The 15234-nt window shown below is 45.4% G+C and overlaps 1 protein-coding gene across 1 annotated transcript; it reads left to right on the plus strand.

The window, feature by feature from the left end:
* The first annotated feature begins 3423 nt into the window (after positions 1–3423).
* Positions 3424–12081, plus strand: klhdc4 (kelch domain containing 4). The gene is made up of 13 exons (XM_030054495.1): positions 3424–3621; positions 4149–4240; positions 4350–4428; positions 4865–4963; positions 5812–5948; positions 6222–6314; positions 7160–7322; positions 7485–7563; positions 7995–8203; positions 9711–9942; positions 10406–10594; positions 10929–11045; positions 11263–12081. The coding sequence occupies exons 1-13, from the start codon at positions 3523–3525 to the stop codon at positions 11433–11435; spliced, it is 1761 nt and encodes a 586-aa protein (XP_029910355.1). The 5' UTR covers positions 3424–3522; the 3' UTR covers positions 11436–12081.
* Positions 12082–15234: the final 3153 nt, after the last annotated feature.

Below are 15234 nucleotides of genomic sequence, written 5' to 3' on the forward strand. Positions count from 1 at the left end.
CACTGAAACTTTTATTCCCATTCCTGTTTGCCATAATTTCCCAGAATTACACCCCTGCTCCGTTCCCTGGGACCCGGCATGGCTCCAGGGGTCTCCTCATGACACGCCCAGCTCCCAGGAGGCACTTTTATATTTGGATCCTGGGATGAAACGCAACCTGAACAAAGAAACAGTACACGCATAATGAGGAAGGGCGGCTTCTCATCATGTGAATCTGCTGGTCGACTGGATTTGATACCAGCACGAGAGGCGAACTTGTGATGAAATGTGTGACTGCCCTGCAAAGCCCCGAGGCGATGGAAGTGTGTCCTTATCCTCCCAATCTCCCTCTCCCGCTCTCTCTTACTCTCTTGCTCTCTCTCTCTCTCTCTCTTTTTCCTTTCCTCGAAGTTCAATTCATTTCAGTTCTAGTTGGTGTTGTTGGCATCGCAGGGTTAGGGTTACGTGCTGCCGTTCATAGTGACGTCAGCTTTCACTTGCCCTATGTCATACCACACACACACACCCACACACACACACACACACACACACACAGCACAAACCCTGGGGCGTCTCAGAAAGCAACGTGTTTACAGGGAAAGGTTAGAGGTGGTGAGAGGTAGCCAGTGAGCAGTCATGTGATGTGCATGTGTGTCTGGGTGTGTGTGTGTGTGTGTGTGTGTGTATGGAGCGAGTAGGCTGCTGGGAAGGAAAATGAATATCACAATACGCTGACAGATGGCTGGAGAAACGGTGATGCCATCAGCGGAAATTGCCCTCGACAAATTTATGAGTCAGTTGAAAAGGAAACATATTTGAGTTTTAATCAGCGTGAACAGATATGGAATCGTTAGAGGTGATGGAGGTAAAACGGCAAAGGATAAGATGTAATCTGACTTCTTGTAATCTGACTTTCTCCAGACACAGAGATGGAATGGATACGTTGGACATCCTCGCCTTTCTTACAAACGCAGACGCTGACTGATTGATGATTGGCCCGGTACAAGCTGAAAAAAAAAAGTCATTATGTTGGGCCACAACAGGGAGGAGCTTCTCATCCACCCTAAATGACACCTGATAGATTTGCATCATTTGTTTAAATAAATAAATTAAAAAAAAAACTTGTTTAGTCACTTCCCCGGCGACAGGAACTGAGGAGTCCAAACTTGTCTCTCACTAGCAGCTTAGCATAGCAAACAAAAATTTTGAAGCATGATTTTGCCCTGGGATAAAGAACAGCATATTAATGTCTCAACCCGATTTGGACCACGCCCACTTCTCCTTATGCCACGCCCACTTATGCTCTGCTGCTGCTAACTCTCTGTCGGATATTTGTTCCAGTGTTGTCCTGGATGTTAATTCTCTCTCAATATGAAGCAAAATCCATATTTAAACTTGTGTTGGTGTCCATGGAAGAATGACCAACAATCAAAAACAGAGCACGATATTTAGCAAAGGAAACGACCACAACACACCAGGACATGGACTCGCTGTCCATCCTCATGCTGAGGTTCAAGTCCTCCATCCCTCTGTAAAGGCTCTCAGCACAGGCTGAAACTAAACCCACTGCTGCCACCTGCTGGTAAATGTGTGTTACTTGCATTACTTGGAGGACATCCTTTACTGTTTCTAATGAGCACACACACACACACACACACACACATACACACACACACACACACACACCACATTCATTTTAAAAGGTTCAGTCAGAGCTCAGTGACTTTTAGAGCTGCAGTGTCTCTCAGTGTGAAAGTGTCTCGGTGTGTGCGTGTGCACATGTGCGGTCATATGAGCTGACATGAATATGTAAATGAGGGGGTCTCAGTGGCAGACAGATGCCATGTGAATGTGTCAGGAGAGTTTGCTGCTCATTAGTGGCTGTTTCTCTCTCTGTGAGATTCCACACACAGCAGAGAAATCTGGACCCTGAAGGACTCAAACACACACAGAGACACGTGTGCCACAGCAGGTACAGCAGATACATGAGGGCGTGTGTGCATTTGACAAACACATGCACCAACTAACGTATAGGGTTGCCACTGCGCTCTTACCCTCCTGGTGCCCAGTCCAAGCGAATTTCACAGAAAGAAAGAAGTTTCAGCTAGTGAAATCTTCAGGCTTTTCATGCCTGAATAGACGGTGCCTTGCCACTCTAGGATGGATGATAGAGATTAGTAGCTAATTTAACACACCTGCTCTGCACTACAGCTGATAAATCAGTGCAGGCACCATCATGTAATTCACACTGATGAAGGCCGGATGGCCGAAAGCGCTCTGTTGTGCAAATGCTTGAAAAGCCTGAATAAAAGATTTCACTAGGTGATGGACAGACCTGTGTGCGACCCACAGCTTCTTTCTTTCTGTGACAAACACATGCACCTCCATCACCACCACCATCACTACCATCACCACCACCATCACCACCGTCACCACCATCACCATCACCACCACCACCACCATCACCACCACATCACCACCACCACCACCATCACCACCACCACCATCACCACCACCACCACTATCACTACCATCACCACCACCACCATCACCACCACCACCACCATCACCACCACCACCACCACTATCACTACCATCACCACCACCACCACCACCATCACCACCATCACCACCACATCACCACCACCACCACCACCACCATCACCACCACCACCACCACCACCACCATCACCACCATCACCACCACATCACCACCACCACCACCACCACCACCACCATCACCACCACCACCACCACCACCACCATCACCACCACCACCACCACCATCACCACCATCACCACCACATCACCACCACCACCACCACCACCACCACCATCACCACCACCACCACCACCATCACCACCACCACCACATCACCATCATCATCTCCACCATCACCATCACCATCACCACCACCACATCACCATCACCACCATCACCACCACCACAGCCACTGAAGTCATCATCAGCCCTGAAAATGAGCATGACAGAAAGATGGAAGAATTGTTGTATAGTTTCATTTCAATTTTTTTTTCTAAATTGCTGAATGGACTGTTTTCAAGTGATTCAGCTGTTAGAAATCAGAAATAGAGCATGATATTCCAGATTATAACAGTGGTGAGTGTGGATATGGAGGGCGGTGGCTCTAATTCAGTGAAACATCACATGAACATGAGCAGGTCTGGCTCTGTGTGGAAGGAGCTCACTTCATCACATCAACAATAAACCACTCTCATATGTTTCTGCAGGAGTGTTTTCATTAAATTAATCGCACGAGGAATAATTACATCAGAGTCTGGTCGATGGGGGGAAAAAACCTCATCACCAGCTCAGCAGCATCACATGAAAACTTTTATTTGACATTTCTCCTCCGAAACACCAGAGGGCGCAGTCGGGATCCCGCCCTCCTTCGCTTTACGTCGTGTTTATTGCCGGAAGTGATCTCCGCTGGCCGGGGGAAAGGGTTTGACACATGCGGGTTTGTTTAGATTTCAACGCGGAAGAGATTTTATTGAAATAACACCAAACCTCACTGAGCCGCCATGGGTAAAAAAGGCAAGAAAGAGAAGAAGGTGAAGGGAGCGGAGAAGACAGCCGCCAAGATGGAGAAAAAGGTTTCAAAGAGGTCGAAACGAGAGGAGGTGACTGATATTTCTCATATGAAACTGCAACATTTCCTCACAAATTACTGCTATCACTGCTATTACTGCCTTTAAAGCCATTTCCCCAATCAGTGCTCTCTTGATATCCCTTAATCTATAGCGTTTCAGTGGTAAAATATATTAATGCTGTGTTGTAAATGATAAATTTGGTGTACATTTGTTCTTTTTTATGTTTTAAGTAGCATTGCAGTGGATGGGACAGTTCAGGAATAATATTATAACATGTATTAAATAAAGGTATAGCACAGTTAGGGCACCCATTAAAATGACAAAAACTGAACTTTTTTGGTGTGTTTATGGCATTTGAGCTCAAAATTAAAATGCATAATCCCTATAATTTATTTCAGAGTTTAATTATGAATAATGTAAGGTGTTGAGATGACAGGCTCCGTTTTCCTAGAGATAGTTTACCTGTCACCAGCCAAGTCAGTTTGTGAGAGCAGGTCTTCCCTCCATCACTCCACCTTTCCTCATGGTGCCTCCTCCTCCTCCTCTTCTCTCTGCAGGAGGATCTGGAGGCTCTGATCGCTGAGTTTCAGAGCCTGGATGCCAAGAGGACGCAGGTTGTGGAGACAGCCTGCCCTCCTCCATCACCCAGGTGAAAGTCCCTGTCACCTCGATGGAAGAGCGTTTGCATAAATCGCCCGCGTTCGTTCGGTAAAATCATCATCTCAGCCTGTCTGTCTGTCTGTCTGTCTGCTCCTCAGGCTGAACGCCTCTCTCTCTGCCCATCCCGAGAAAGACGAAATCATCCTGTTTGGAGGGGAATACTTCAATGGGAAGAAGGTAGTTAACACGTCATTTTAAATGGATTTCCCCAAAGATGACAACTTGATTTTGCAGCTCATCATTTGGTGCGGTGTGGCAGAATCACACTTTTTATTCTCTCTGTCAGCTGCTTCTGTTTTTCATTGCAATCCCAGCAGAGGTTACTGTTGTACCTGCAGTAGTGTTGTTTTTTTATCTTGTGTGAATTACATGCAGTTTTTCAGTCTGGGTCGTCTGTCTGTTTCAAGTGTTGGACTAGCAATTTCAGTAGATCACCAGAAAAGAATGTGAAGCTTGGTGCTTGTAAGACATGGGCACGCTCACTGTGGACGTGTGAGGTCAAGAGGTCAAATCAAGCCTTTGCATGATAGTTTTCATATTTCCCTTTTCAGTGTCATGAAGTAAAAATCCCACACAGTGAGTCCTTATGAAGTGTTGTTGCCTTTCTCTGCAGACCTTTCTGTACAACGACCTGTTTTTCTACAACATCAAGAAGAACAGCTGGGTGAAGTCGGAGATCCCCAACCCTCCTCCCCCCCGCTGCGCTCACCAGGTAACTCAAACCCGAGCCCCGACGTCCTCAGGTTTCTTTCCATTCACACGTATGGAAACCATATGGCACATAAAGCTGCAGAGGGAGAATCACGTGCATCGTCTTCGGCTTCTCGCTGTCTGTTTATCAGGTCGTGGTGCAGAATTCATTTTTTTTTTTTTTTTTTTGCCGCAGACAGCGTTTTGTTGTGTCTGGCGCTCAGGATTTATCATGTTGAGTGATGTTAAGGACAGGGGGAAAACAGTTTTGAGTGACCAGAGCAATCAAGCCAAGGCCTTGTTCACACAACCAGCCCCGATCTGATTTTTATGAAATAATTTTATGAAATCTGAACAAGCTGAAAACACCTCTGGATGCTGATTTTTGCCAAGCAGATTTAGGCCACATTTATATGTGGTTTGACATGCAGTCAGATTTCTACAGCTGTGACTCAGGCATCACTCAGACTGCAGGCAAACCTGATTTATTCCTCAGATCTGATTTTCAGGATCGGCCTCGCTGTGCTTTGGGAGTGATCAGGCCTGGTTTGTGTGTTTGTTAACTGTTTAGGCAGATTTGTGCCGGCAGTTTGAACGAGGCCTTTGTGAACAACATCAGCACCAAACCACTGATTTCTTCCTCTGCGTGATAATCCAGGGAGCAGCACACGTCACACTCCTCACTGTTCGCCCACCTGTTTGGATGCAGCATCGGCCAGGTGGCAGATCCTCCTCACGGCGCGCCACCTCACTGCTGTTGCACCATTCATGAAACTTAAGGAGTGGGTTCAGAGTCTTAATCTTAGCCACAAGGGGGCAGCGTACTCCAGCACAGATCCTTGTCTCTCCTCCCTGTGTCGCCCCCTGCAGGCGGTGGTGGTTCCTCAGGGTGGGGGTCAGCTGTGGCTGTTCGGGGGGGAGTTTGCCTCACCTGACGGGGAACAGTTCTACCACTACAAGGACCTGTGGGTGCTGCACCTGGCCACACACACCTGGGAGAACATCAAGTATGTCCCAGCTGCATGTGATGATGAACGGATGGATGATTGAACAGGAATAGGGACTGATAGATTGATCGTTTGACTGCAACAACCTGAGAGTGGATGTAAAAAAACGTTTAGACTGATGGACGGTATTAAATCCACTGATTGGTCGATTGATGCCTTCAGTATCAAAACCCAACCCCAAATTTTTTTAAGTTGTGTGTTTTTACTTTCCATTAAAGCACACCACAGAGGGTACATAACTGGAGATTTGTGTCCTGTGTTGTTTTTTCCCAGGGTGCCCGGCGGTCCGTCTGGCAGGAGCGGCCACCGGATGGTCCTCAGTAAGAGACAGCTGCTGGTGTTCGGGGGTTTCCACGAGAGCACCAGGTTGGCACGGCGACAGTCAGCGGAGGTTTTCTCAGTGTTGAAGGAGGAGACAGGAGAGCGGTGGAGCAGCTGATCTGAGCTGTCTCACCTGCTGTCACCTGTTTTAGGAACGATGTGTTGAGCAGTGGCTCGTACAGCAGCTGCAGGAAATATAGTGGACTCCCATATCTGTCTCATTTTTATATATTGCATATATTTGTTTGTTTATTTGTTTTTTCATCATTTTACGATCATCAGCCAGTTAGCAAGCACACATATTCGCATTTTGCTCTAGTAAGTTTGGTTGCTATTGACTCTGCAGCCCTTTGCCGTTCTTATTTATGTCATATTCTACTTTTTTGTATTCAGTTACTTAATGCTGCCTCTCCTGTCATTTTTTTTTTAAGTTTCCTGAGAAAGCGGGAACGTTAGATCAGCATTACATCTTTTTCCTCCGTGTCCCTTTGACTTCCTTTGGGATTAAACATCACAGATTGGCTGGTAATTAGGAGCAATTTGCTGACGTCAACCCACAGGATTTCTGGGCGATGAGGCTGCATTTATTTTGAGCGGCCGCCCCTTCAGAGCCGCGGACGGTGGAAATGATCCAGCGCAGCTTTAAGGGACACAGAGTCAGACAGTGGCTCTGCTGCCTCTTCAGGGCGCAGAATTTCTGTTTGGTGTCCCTTTTAATCTAAGAAATCTAACAAATTTAACGAGAAATGCTGTGCGAGCCATGCCCATGTGTTTTGGTTTTGTCATGATCAGCAGGTAAACTCAGGTGTTACATGAATGAAGGATCTGATTTCATGTCAGAGCGACTGCTGTGAAAAAGGTCTAACTCCCCTGTTTCTTCTGCCCTGAAGGGATTTTATCTACTACAACGACGTCTACTCCTTCTCCCTGGACTCCTTCTCCTGGTCCCGCCTCTCTCCATCAGGCTCCGCCCCCTCGCCACGCTCCGCCTGCCAGATGACCTCCACACCTGATGGCTCAGGGGTCATCATCTACGGAGGATACTCTAAATTGGTGTGTGTGTGTGTGTGAGTGTATACATACATACAGTGTGCGGTGTGTGCCTTTACTGTATCAGTGCCTCCTCTTGCTCTGCTGTCTGCTCTATAATTGTGTATGTGTGTGTGTGTGTGTGTGTGTGTGTGTGTGTGTGTGTGTGTGTGTGTGTGTGTCCAGCGAGCCAAGAAGGACGTAGAGAAGGGGACCATCCACTCAGACATGTTTGTTCTGAAGAGAGAGGGAAAAGATGACCAAGGTATGAAATAAAGTGCACATTAATCAGGATTCATAAAAGCTGGACAGTCTGAAAGAAGAAGTGTTTGAAATACACATTTTACATCCTTACACTTAGCATTTTTAAATAGATTGATCAATTAATTGTTTATTATTGGTTATTGATTAACCAGTTAATGAGTTAATGAACTCATGAACTGATCAGTTAATTAAATTCACAGGACCATGATACCAGTTGAACTTTTGTTTTTCTGGTTTTAGTCCAAGTTTCCTTTCACTCCATAGACAAACAATGACTTTTTTTTTTTTTGCAATTCATGTATCACAGTTTCTTTTATTCTTGTTTTTTTCTGGTTTTCTTTTCTTTACTGTGAAGCACCGAGTGGCAAACCAGTTTTTTGAAAAGTTGTGTAAAAGCAGCCGTAGCCTGATTGCTGTGTGTCTGTCCCTCAGAGAAGTGGGCGTGGTCCAGGTTAAATCCCTCTGGTAACAAACCGCCTCCTCGCTCCGGCTTCTCTCTGGCGGTGGGCCCGGCGGGGCGCGCTGTGCTCTTTGGGGGGGTTTGTGATGAGGAAGAGGAGGAGACGCTGGAGGGCGACTTCTTCAACGACCTGTACCTGTTTGACACGGTGAAGAGCCGCTGGTTCCCCGCTCAGCTCAGGGTAAGAGGCTCTGTCAGTGAGTTTAATGGGTTTGTAGTGACAGAAAGACACTTTGCAGGAAAGTGGAGGAGCCTGATTGGCTCCAGACTCTTGGGACGGAGACAGAGTTGAAGGCTCTTCTTTCTTCTACTCATTTCCTTTGTTTACACCGTCTTGCTAACATCTCATGTTCAGGTTCAGCCTCTGACTGATCGTATGACCTTTAAAACCTCACATTCTCTTTCTTTTTTTTTTTTTATTTCAGTCGCTTTTTTATCCAATTTTCCTACATTACTACCTTTTAATTTCCATGCATTGTGTTGAGTGTAAATAGACAGTTAGAAATTTGCATTCAGTCCCATTTTCATGTGTTTGTATTTTGGCACATTTTACTTTGTTCGCGATACGTGGCCAAGTTTACTGCTGTGTGGTTTCTACCCCTTTTTTGCCAGGCCTCTTTGACTGTGACTATTAAATTTGCATACCCACCAAATTGTTAGGTGTGGACCCATCGTGTTTATGACCTTACAAATCACCTTGCTGATCATTAATGCACATAAAAGCAGAATTTAACGCTGTTTGGCTTTCACTCTAAATTCTTGATTTAGTTCCAGTAAGGCGACTTTGCCTTTGGGCCAGAACAGGTTGGGTTTTTACAGCCTTGCTCTAAGACAAGGCCCGTGCTGCTCCACTGACAGGGAACCAGGTCAGGCCAAATATCAAACTCAGCACCAAACACCACTGTCATGTGTGAGCATAAACACGAAAAACAAAAGGCTTCACACAGGCAATCAGTGTGAACATGTGATGCATTTGATTTTTCTTCTTCTTATGTTGGAAATACATTGATTTTAACTGTAATATAAAAGGTTATTTTTGCAATGGGTGTGATGGAGGACAAATTCTCCAATATTCAACTGGAGGTATTATCCTAACCCAAACTCTCTGCAGTTCTATATGATTAACTGTATGACATAACCCACATATGCACCCTATTAATTTGCAACATTAAAACATTATTTAGTACACAAAACATCTCTGTAGAAAGTAGTACAAGACTGATGGCGGCTTTGGCTTCTGGATCAGTTTGACTCCTGTTGAAAGAACGCTGGAAAAACACAGAGCAGCTCTTGGATTATTTGTAACGGACGACTTTGTGTTGCATAGAAAGATTTGCTGATTTGCACCAGGCCCATGCCTCACTGACCTGCTGGTTGTATTTAACGGTCAGTGTATTTACTCAGAAGGTGGCTGTGTGTTTTGTGGAATGTTAATGCAGTCAGTGTGATTAGCTGCAGCCAAACGAGATATATGTCGCACGGCTCTCAGGGAGCATGTGAGGTCTGAGTGGCAGACAGTTGACCTCAGGTGCTTACGACGTTTTAAGCCGAGTCCTGACTGGCACCCCAGGCGCTCGGCCAAGGCGTTACTATAGGACGCCGTGCTAAAAGGATTCAGCCGGCGTCTAATCTGCCCTCTGCTCTCTGCGGCTGTTTGTCATGTTGTTGCTCTGCCTCTGTGCGCCCAGGGCAACAAAACGGAGAGGAAGCGACGTCGGAGGGGGAAGAAGGGCGGGGCGGAGGCGGAGGCGGAGGGCGAGGCGGAGGGGGAGGAGGCTGGCACTCCTCACGGACCCATCGAGGTCGTCAAGGAGATCGTCACGGACGACGGCACGGTGATGACCATTAAGGAAGTGATCCCTGGAGCCGGGGCGCAGGAGGAGGAGGAGGACGAGGAGGAGGAGGAGGAGGAAGATGATGGCAAGCTTTACTCAGACATGCACACAAAGATCTAGAAAGAGTTTGAGACACTGCACTGTAAGGTTGGAGGTTCAACTCCCACTGTGTCCTTTTTGTCCCCTTTGGAATCATGTCATATTGACACTTTCAACTTCAAACTCAATTTTATGAAGCTTTAAAGATCCCTGTTCGGAAATGAACTTGTTTCAGGAGCAAATAGTGAGACTTAAGACACTTGATGGTCAATATAGCTGGTGAAATGAATTTTCATTATGGCACTTTCCCCAAAAAGCAGCATAAAATGACAGACATAAAAACAGAATAAAAACTGCAGAATAAAGAAATTAATATATACTCATATAGTAATAGCATACAGCAATAACAAATGGAATAATAAAAATAGAGGGAACGTGTGTGTGTGTGTGTGTGTGTGTGTGTGTGTACATATTATTTCACATTCAGATGTAGCTCCGCCTCTCCTCAGGTTCGGCCTCGGCGCCGCTGGTGGAGCCCTGCCCGAGGTCCAGCGCCATGGCAACGGTGCGTCAGGGGAAGCTGTTCCTGTACGGCGGCATGTTTGAGGTGGGCGACCGCCAGTTCACCCTGAACGACTTCTACTGCCTCGACCTCCACAAGATGGACCAGTGGGAAGTTCTGGTCGAAATGGATTCTAGTGAGTCGCTGGATGGATTTATGTGTGTGGGGACGTAGACGCCGGGATAAAATATTTTGGTTTGAATTTCCCATGTTGCTGCTCCCTCTTGGGAATGCAGCATCACCTCGTCCTTCTCTCCTGTCTGAGAGAATTTATACTGTCATTTAAGAAATACATTAAAAAGCTTTGTTTCACTTGAAATCTCTCTCAAGCGTGAGCTGTGCCGACTTCGGGGACAAGGCGAGGAGGCGAGAGCAGAGTTTTGAGAAATGAGAGAGGGGTGACCGAGATAGGACAGCAGAGAAGGTTGAGGTATGACGATTTTTGAGGATTTGTGCTTCTGTCTCCACAGAGACACAGGAGTGGCTGGAAGAGTCGGAGTCAGAGGACGATGAGGAAGAGGAAGAGGAGGCTAAAGGAGGGGAGGAGGAGGAGGAAGAGTCTGAAGAGGAAAGTGAAGATGAGGAAGGTAATATATTATTCTTTTCATTGTGTGTTTTCCTTAAGCTTTCCCCCTCCTCCCACCTCACCTTTTCCTGGAACTCAGAGGAAGGAGCTTACATACAGTTGGTTTGAATGCAGTCCAAGTTCTCTCACTGTTAGTTTCAGCTCAGTGGTCTGTGTCAAAATGTGACCTGTAGCCTCTGCACCTGTGCATGTGTGTGTGTGTGTGTGTGTGTGTGCAGATGAAGAGGAGCACCCCCCAGTGCAGGAGGGAGAGACGGTGACGGACTACCAGGTCCGCACTGAGCAGTACTGGGCGGCTCTGGCCCGCACCAACATGGGACCTGACGCCAAGGACAAGAAGGTGGCCAAGGTCGGCCTCGCCATGGCCAAAGTCTTCTATGAAGACCAGTAGAGCGACGCAGACGAGCTGTCTGAGTGACTGTGAGTGTATTATCTGTGAGAGAGGAACTATCAGTGTGAGAGAGATGATAGAGTGTGTGTTTGCGTGTGTGTGTGTGTAAAATATTTCATGTTTGTAATAGACTACATTGCCTTCATTTTTATAAAAAATAAACCTGTGAATGACGTCCTTTGGATTGTTAAACGACACAGTAAGTATAGTATATTGTTTCAATGCAAAACATAATACACAAAGCAGAGAAACAGTCTTTTGTAAAGAAATTAGAATATATTGGCTGTTTTTCCATCTTCATTTGTCAACGTTAACTGTTCATCTCAATAAAAACTGTCCTCATCCTAATGCCGTCACCAAATACTGTTTACATTTTAAACTGTACTGATATCATCACTTCTGAGGCAAGTGTCTGGCAAAATGAAATTAATATGATTTTCTGACAACATTAGATCACATAAAAAGACTTCTCAGTCCAGGGTTAGTGCAGAGAATAAATGTCATGTGCCTCTGGGCTTCTACACATTAAATCTGCCAGCCAACACAAATGTTCTGTTGTCACACAGTTTCACATAAAATTGTTGAAATAAAGCTCAACTTTGCATAGCTTGCACTTTGTGCTGTTATTTTAGATTCAAGAAGCAGAAGGACTGCATGATGTTTGCGCTCCACCAAGTGCCAGTACGAGCTACAAGATTTGAATTAATGCTTTTACAACCACCGCTACTACTGCTGGTGGTGCTATTAAAACTTTTACTTCTGCTGATGATACTACAGACTTAATACTACTGTGACAGATTTACACTTTCTCCAATTTATCGATTATTATGGGAAATGGATAAGTAAATGAAGTTTTCGGAAAGGATTTGTCCCCATCTAGTGGCCATCTGTCTCACTGCACGTTATACAGGAGAGAGTGGCTTTAACACTTTAACTTTATTTAATTTAAAAGGGACAGTTATCCTCGTTGTTGCCTTGTTAAAGGACAAAGTAATCGTCGGGCGGACTGTGGAGCTTCATTTCCCTCAGAGCCCGCTTAAAAAAAAAAAAAAAAGACAGACGGCATCTTAAAGGACAATTTCTCTTAGTGTTTTAGTCCATGTAGCACATTGCACACATACTTTACTGTCAAACATTTTCCAAAATGTACCTACTGACTATTACATTCAACTTTTAAGTCCCAAATAGATCGATAGATTGATATTTTATTGATCCCAAAGGAAATTTAGGCATCCAGCAGCTTAATATGACACACAGTTAAACACATACAAATAAAGTTAACCAGCGTAGGATTCTTAATACTTGAGCTACAGTGTACACATGGAGAATGTTGTTGATGGAGTAGAATAAATATTTCAATGGTGCAAAGTGACATTAAATAAAGTGACTTGAAGTTAGGGCTGCACAGTTCATTGAAATATAATCAAAATCACGATATGATCCAGTGCATTATTGGCCTGGCCCACTAATTGTGTTTTCCAGATGTAAGAAAATGTTTGTTCGGTGTTTGTTCGGTGTAGACTCCAGCAAAATCACACCTGTCATCATTTTCATAACTTTTTTCATTGCTGAGAATAATCATTCCTTATCCTATTGCAACTGCAATGTCTGTAAACTGTTAAAACATGAGCAGAAGTTTCCTGCAGAGGCTGAAGTGGCTGACTGTCCCACCGGCAGAACGCACCAGCAAACCTGCAGACTTTTGAAATGAGTAACTCTGACAAAAATAAATTGGTGCAGGATGCTCTCTGTGACGGATCACCCATCATAAACATGTCTGCACACGCCGATTTTTGTGTTTAATTAAAAGACGGGAAATCAATGCCCACTCAGGAGGTAAAACACATTTCGGGATGCTTTGGAAAATGTCTAGTAGTGACTTTAAGTGGACTTCATCATACACAGAAACAGAAATTCTTCCTTATGTACTTGTATGAAGGTAGAGCAGAAAGTAGGAAAAAAAACAGAAGAGAGAAGTACTTAAGGAGTAATCTTCAGCTCCCTGCTCAGCTTGCTCTCATTGGCCCAGTTTTCCTGCCACCTAATTCTCCGTCCCAGCTCAATCACTTCGGTCCTGAGTTTTGCTTACTCGGCCCTTCTCCCCTGTGAGCGGGAGCGAGGCAACCCATTCACAGTTCTGGTGGGCTTGTGTTGCCCCCTGCAGATCGCTCACAGTACCACAGTGCCTTTGTCTGAGTTTTACTCAAGCACAACGAGCGAGAGAGAGAGAGAGAGGGAGAGAGAGAGAGAGAGAGAGGTGGGCTGAGCTGGGAGGTGGCAGCACTCATGAAAAGAGGAGAAGCGGTGCTGGAAAGGAGGGAGAAGGCAGAATGGGATGGCAAGGCGGCCGCCGGCGGAGGGGAAGAAGGAGCAGAGAGGAGGGATGGAGCGAGAGGGAAGGCAGAGGAGAGGACGAGTGATGTGTCAGGGAAGACATCAGTCACCATGCGAGCACCAGCCTCTCCCTCGCTGACCTATTTTATCCTCCATCAGCGTGCGGAGCGAGGGATGAAGAAAGGCTGATGAATAATAGAGGAGAGGAGAGATGGATGAGGATGAGGCTGCCTCCCTCTCGTTCACTTCTCCCCTCCTTCACCACCCTCTTCCTCCCTCCCTCCCTCTCTCTCCCTCTCTCTCTCTCTTCCGCGACCCCCTTTTTATTTTAACTCCGGGACAAAAAAAGATTTTATAAATAACTAAAGAGAAGGTTTTTTTTTTTTTTTTTTGGGTGCAATGCTGACGTGGGGGCACGCAGCGCGTAACCGTCACAACTACGTCAGTCGTGTGTGTGTGTGTGTGTGTGTGTGTGTGTGTCTGAGAGAGAGAGAGAGAGAGAGAGAGAGAGAGAGAGAGAGACTTGTAGAGTACAGCTACGTCAGTACTAGTCAGTTGGATATTTCTAGCTCTTTCTTCATTCAGGGTGTGTTCTGTTACAAGAATAGACTTTCAGGGTTGGTATTAATAAAGCGTCTATATGTGGACGGGACTGACCAGACGTCCAAGGGGCCGGATCCTGACCCGGGACTGCTGCAGCAAACCGGCCTGGGATCATTTTCCATAATGATAAAATCAGTGTCTTGCAGTTTTTTGGGTCCTGAGGCCTACAGTTCCAAGGCACACTTAATTATTGAACACCCAGAGGAAGGCCAATTATTGATTACATGGAAATGTCACACGGAGCCAACTTTGAGCACAGCAGATGGCAAGCAAACACAATGAGCTGCTAGAAAAGCAACACATGCTGGGAGACTTTAAACTGGTGGTTTAATAATAATTTTAGATTTCCTTTTAGTTTTTTTTTTTTTTTTTTTAGGTTTTGCTTTACTTTGAGCATTTTGATGGAGAAAGTTCTCAAATCCGCTATTAGATCAAGGTAGTAACACCATAATGGCAAAATACTCCATTAAAAGTAAAGTAAAGAGTATAGAGGTATTGGCAGTAAAATGTGGGTCAGTATGAACACAAAGTATTTTTTGAGAGGACGAGTTGCTTTGACAGTGTTCAGTTATTGATGCATTTCACCTGTCAGAAGTTTTTTTTTTTTTTTTAATGTTGCAGGTCTGCTTGCTTCAGTACACTGTTGGTTAGTTTACCTGTGCATCAGATCTGATGTTTCTGAATGTAAAAGCTTGTTCTGTAAAGTAACGAGTAATGACAGCCATCAGATGAGTGTGGCGCCGTAAAAAGTCCAACACTTCTCCAGTGTAAGTCTGAAGTCTCCCAAAATGGAAATACAGAACGAGAGCAGAGCCGTCTTTGCCATCGAAATCAACATATGGGGATGAAGATGGGAGCAGCA

The sequence above is a fragment of the Myripristis murdjan genome, chromosome 6, assembly GCF_902150065.1.
Source record: "Myripristis murdjan chromosome 6, fMyrMur1.1, whole genome shotgun sequence".
NCBI lineage: Eukaryota > Metazoa > Chordata > Actinopteri > Holocentriformes > Holocentridae > Myripristis > Myripristis murdjan.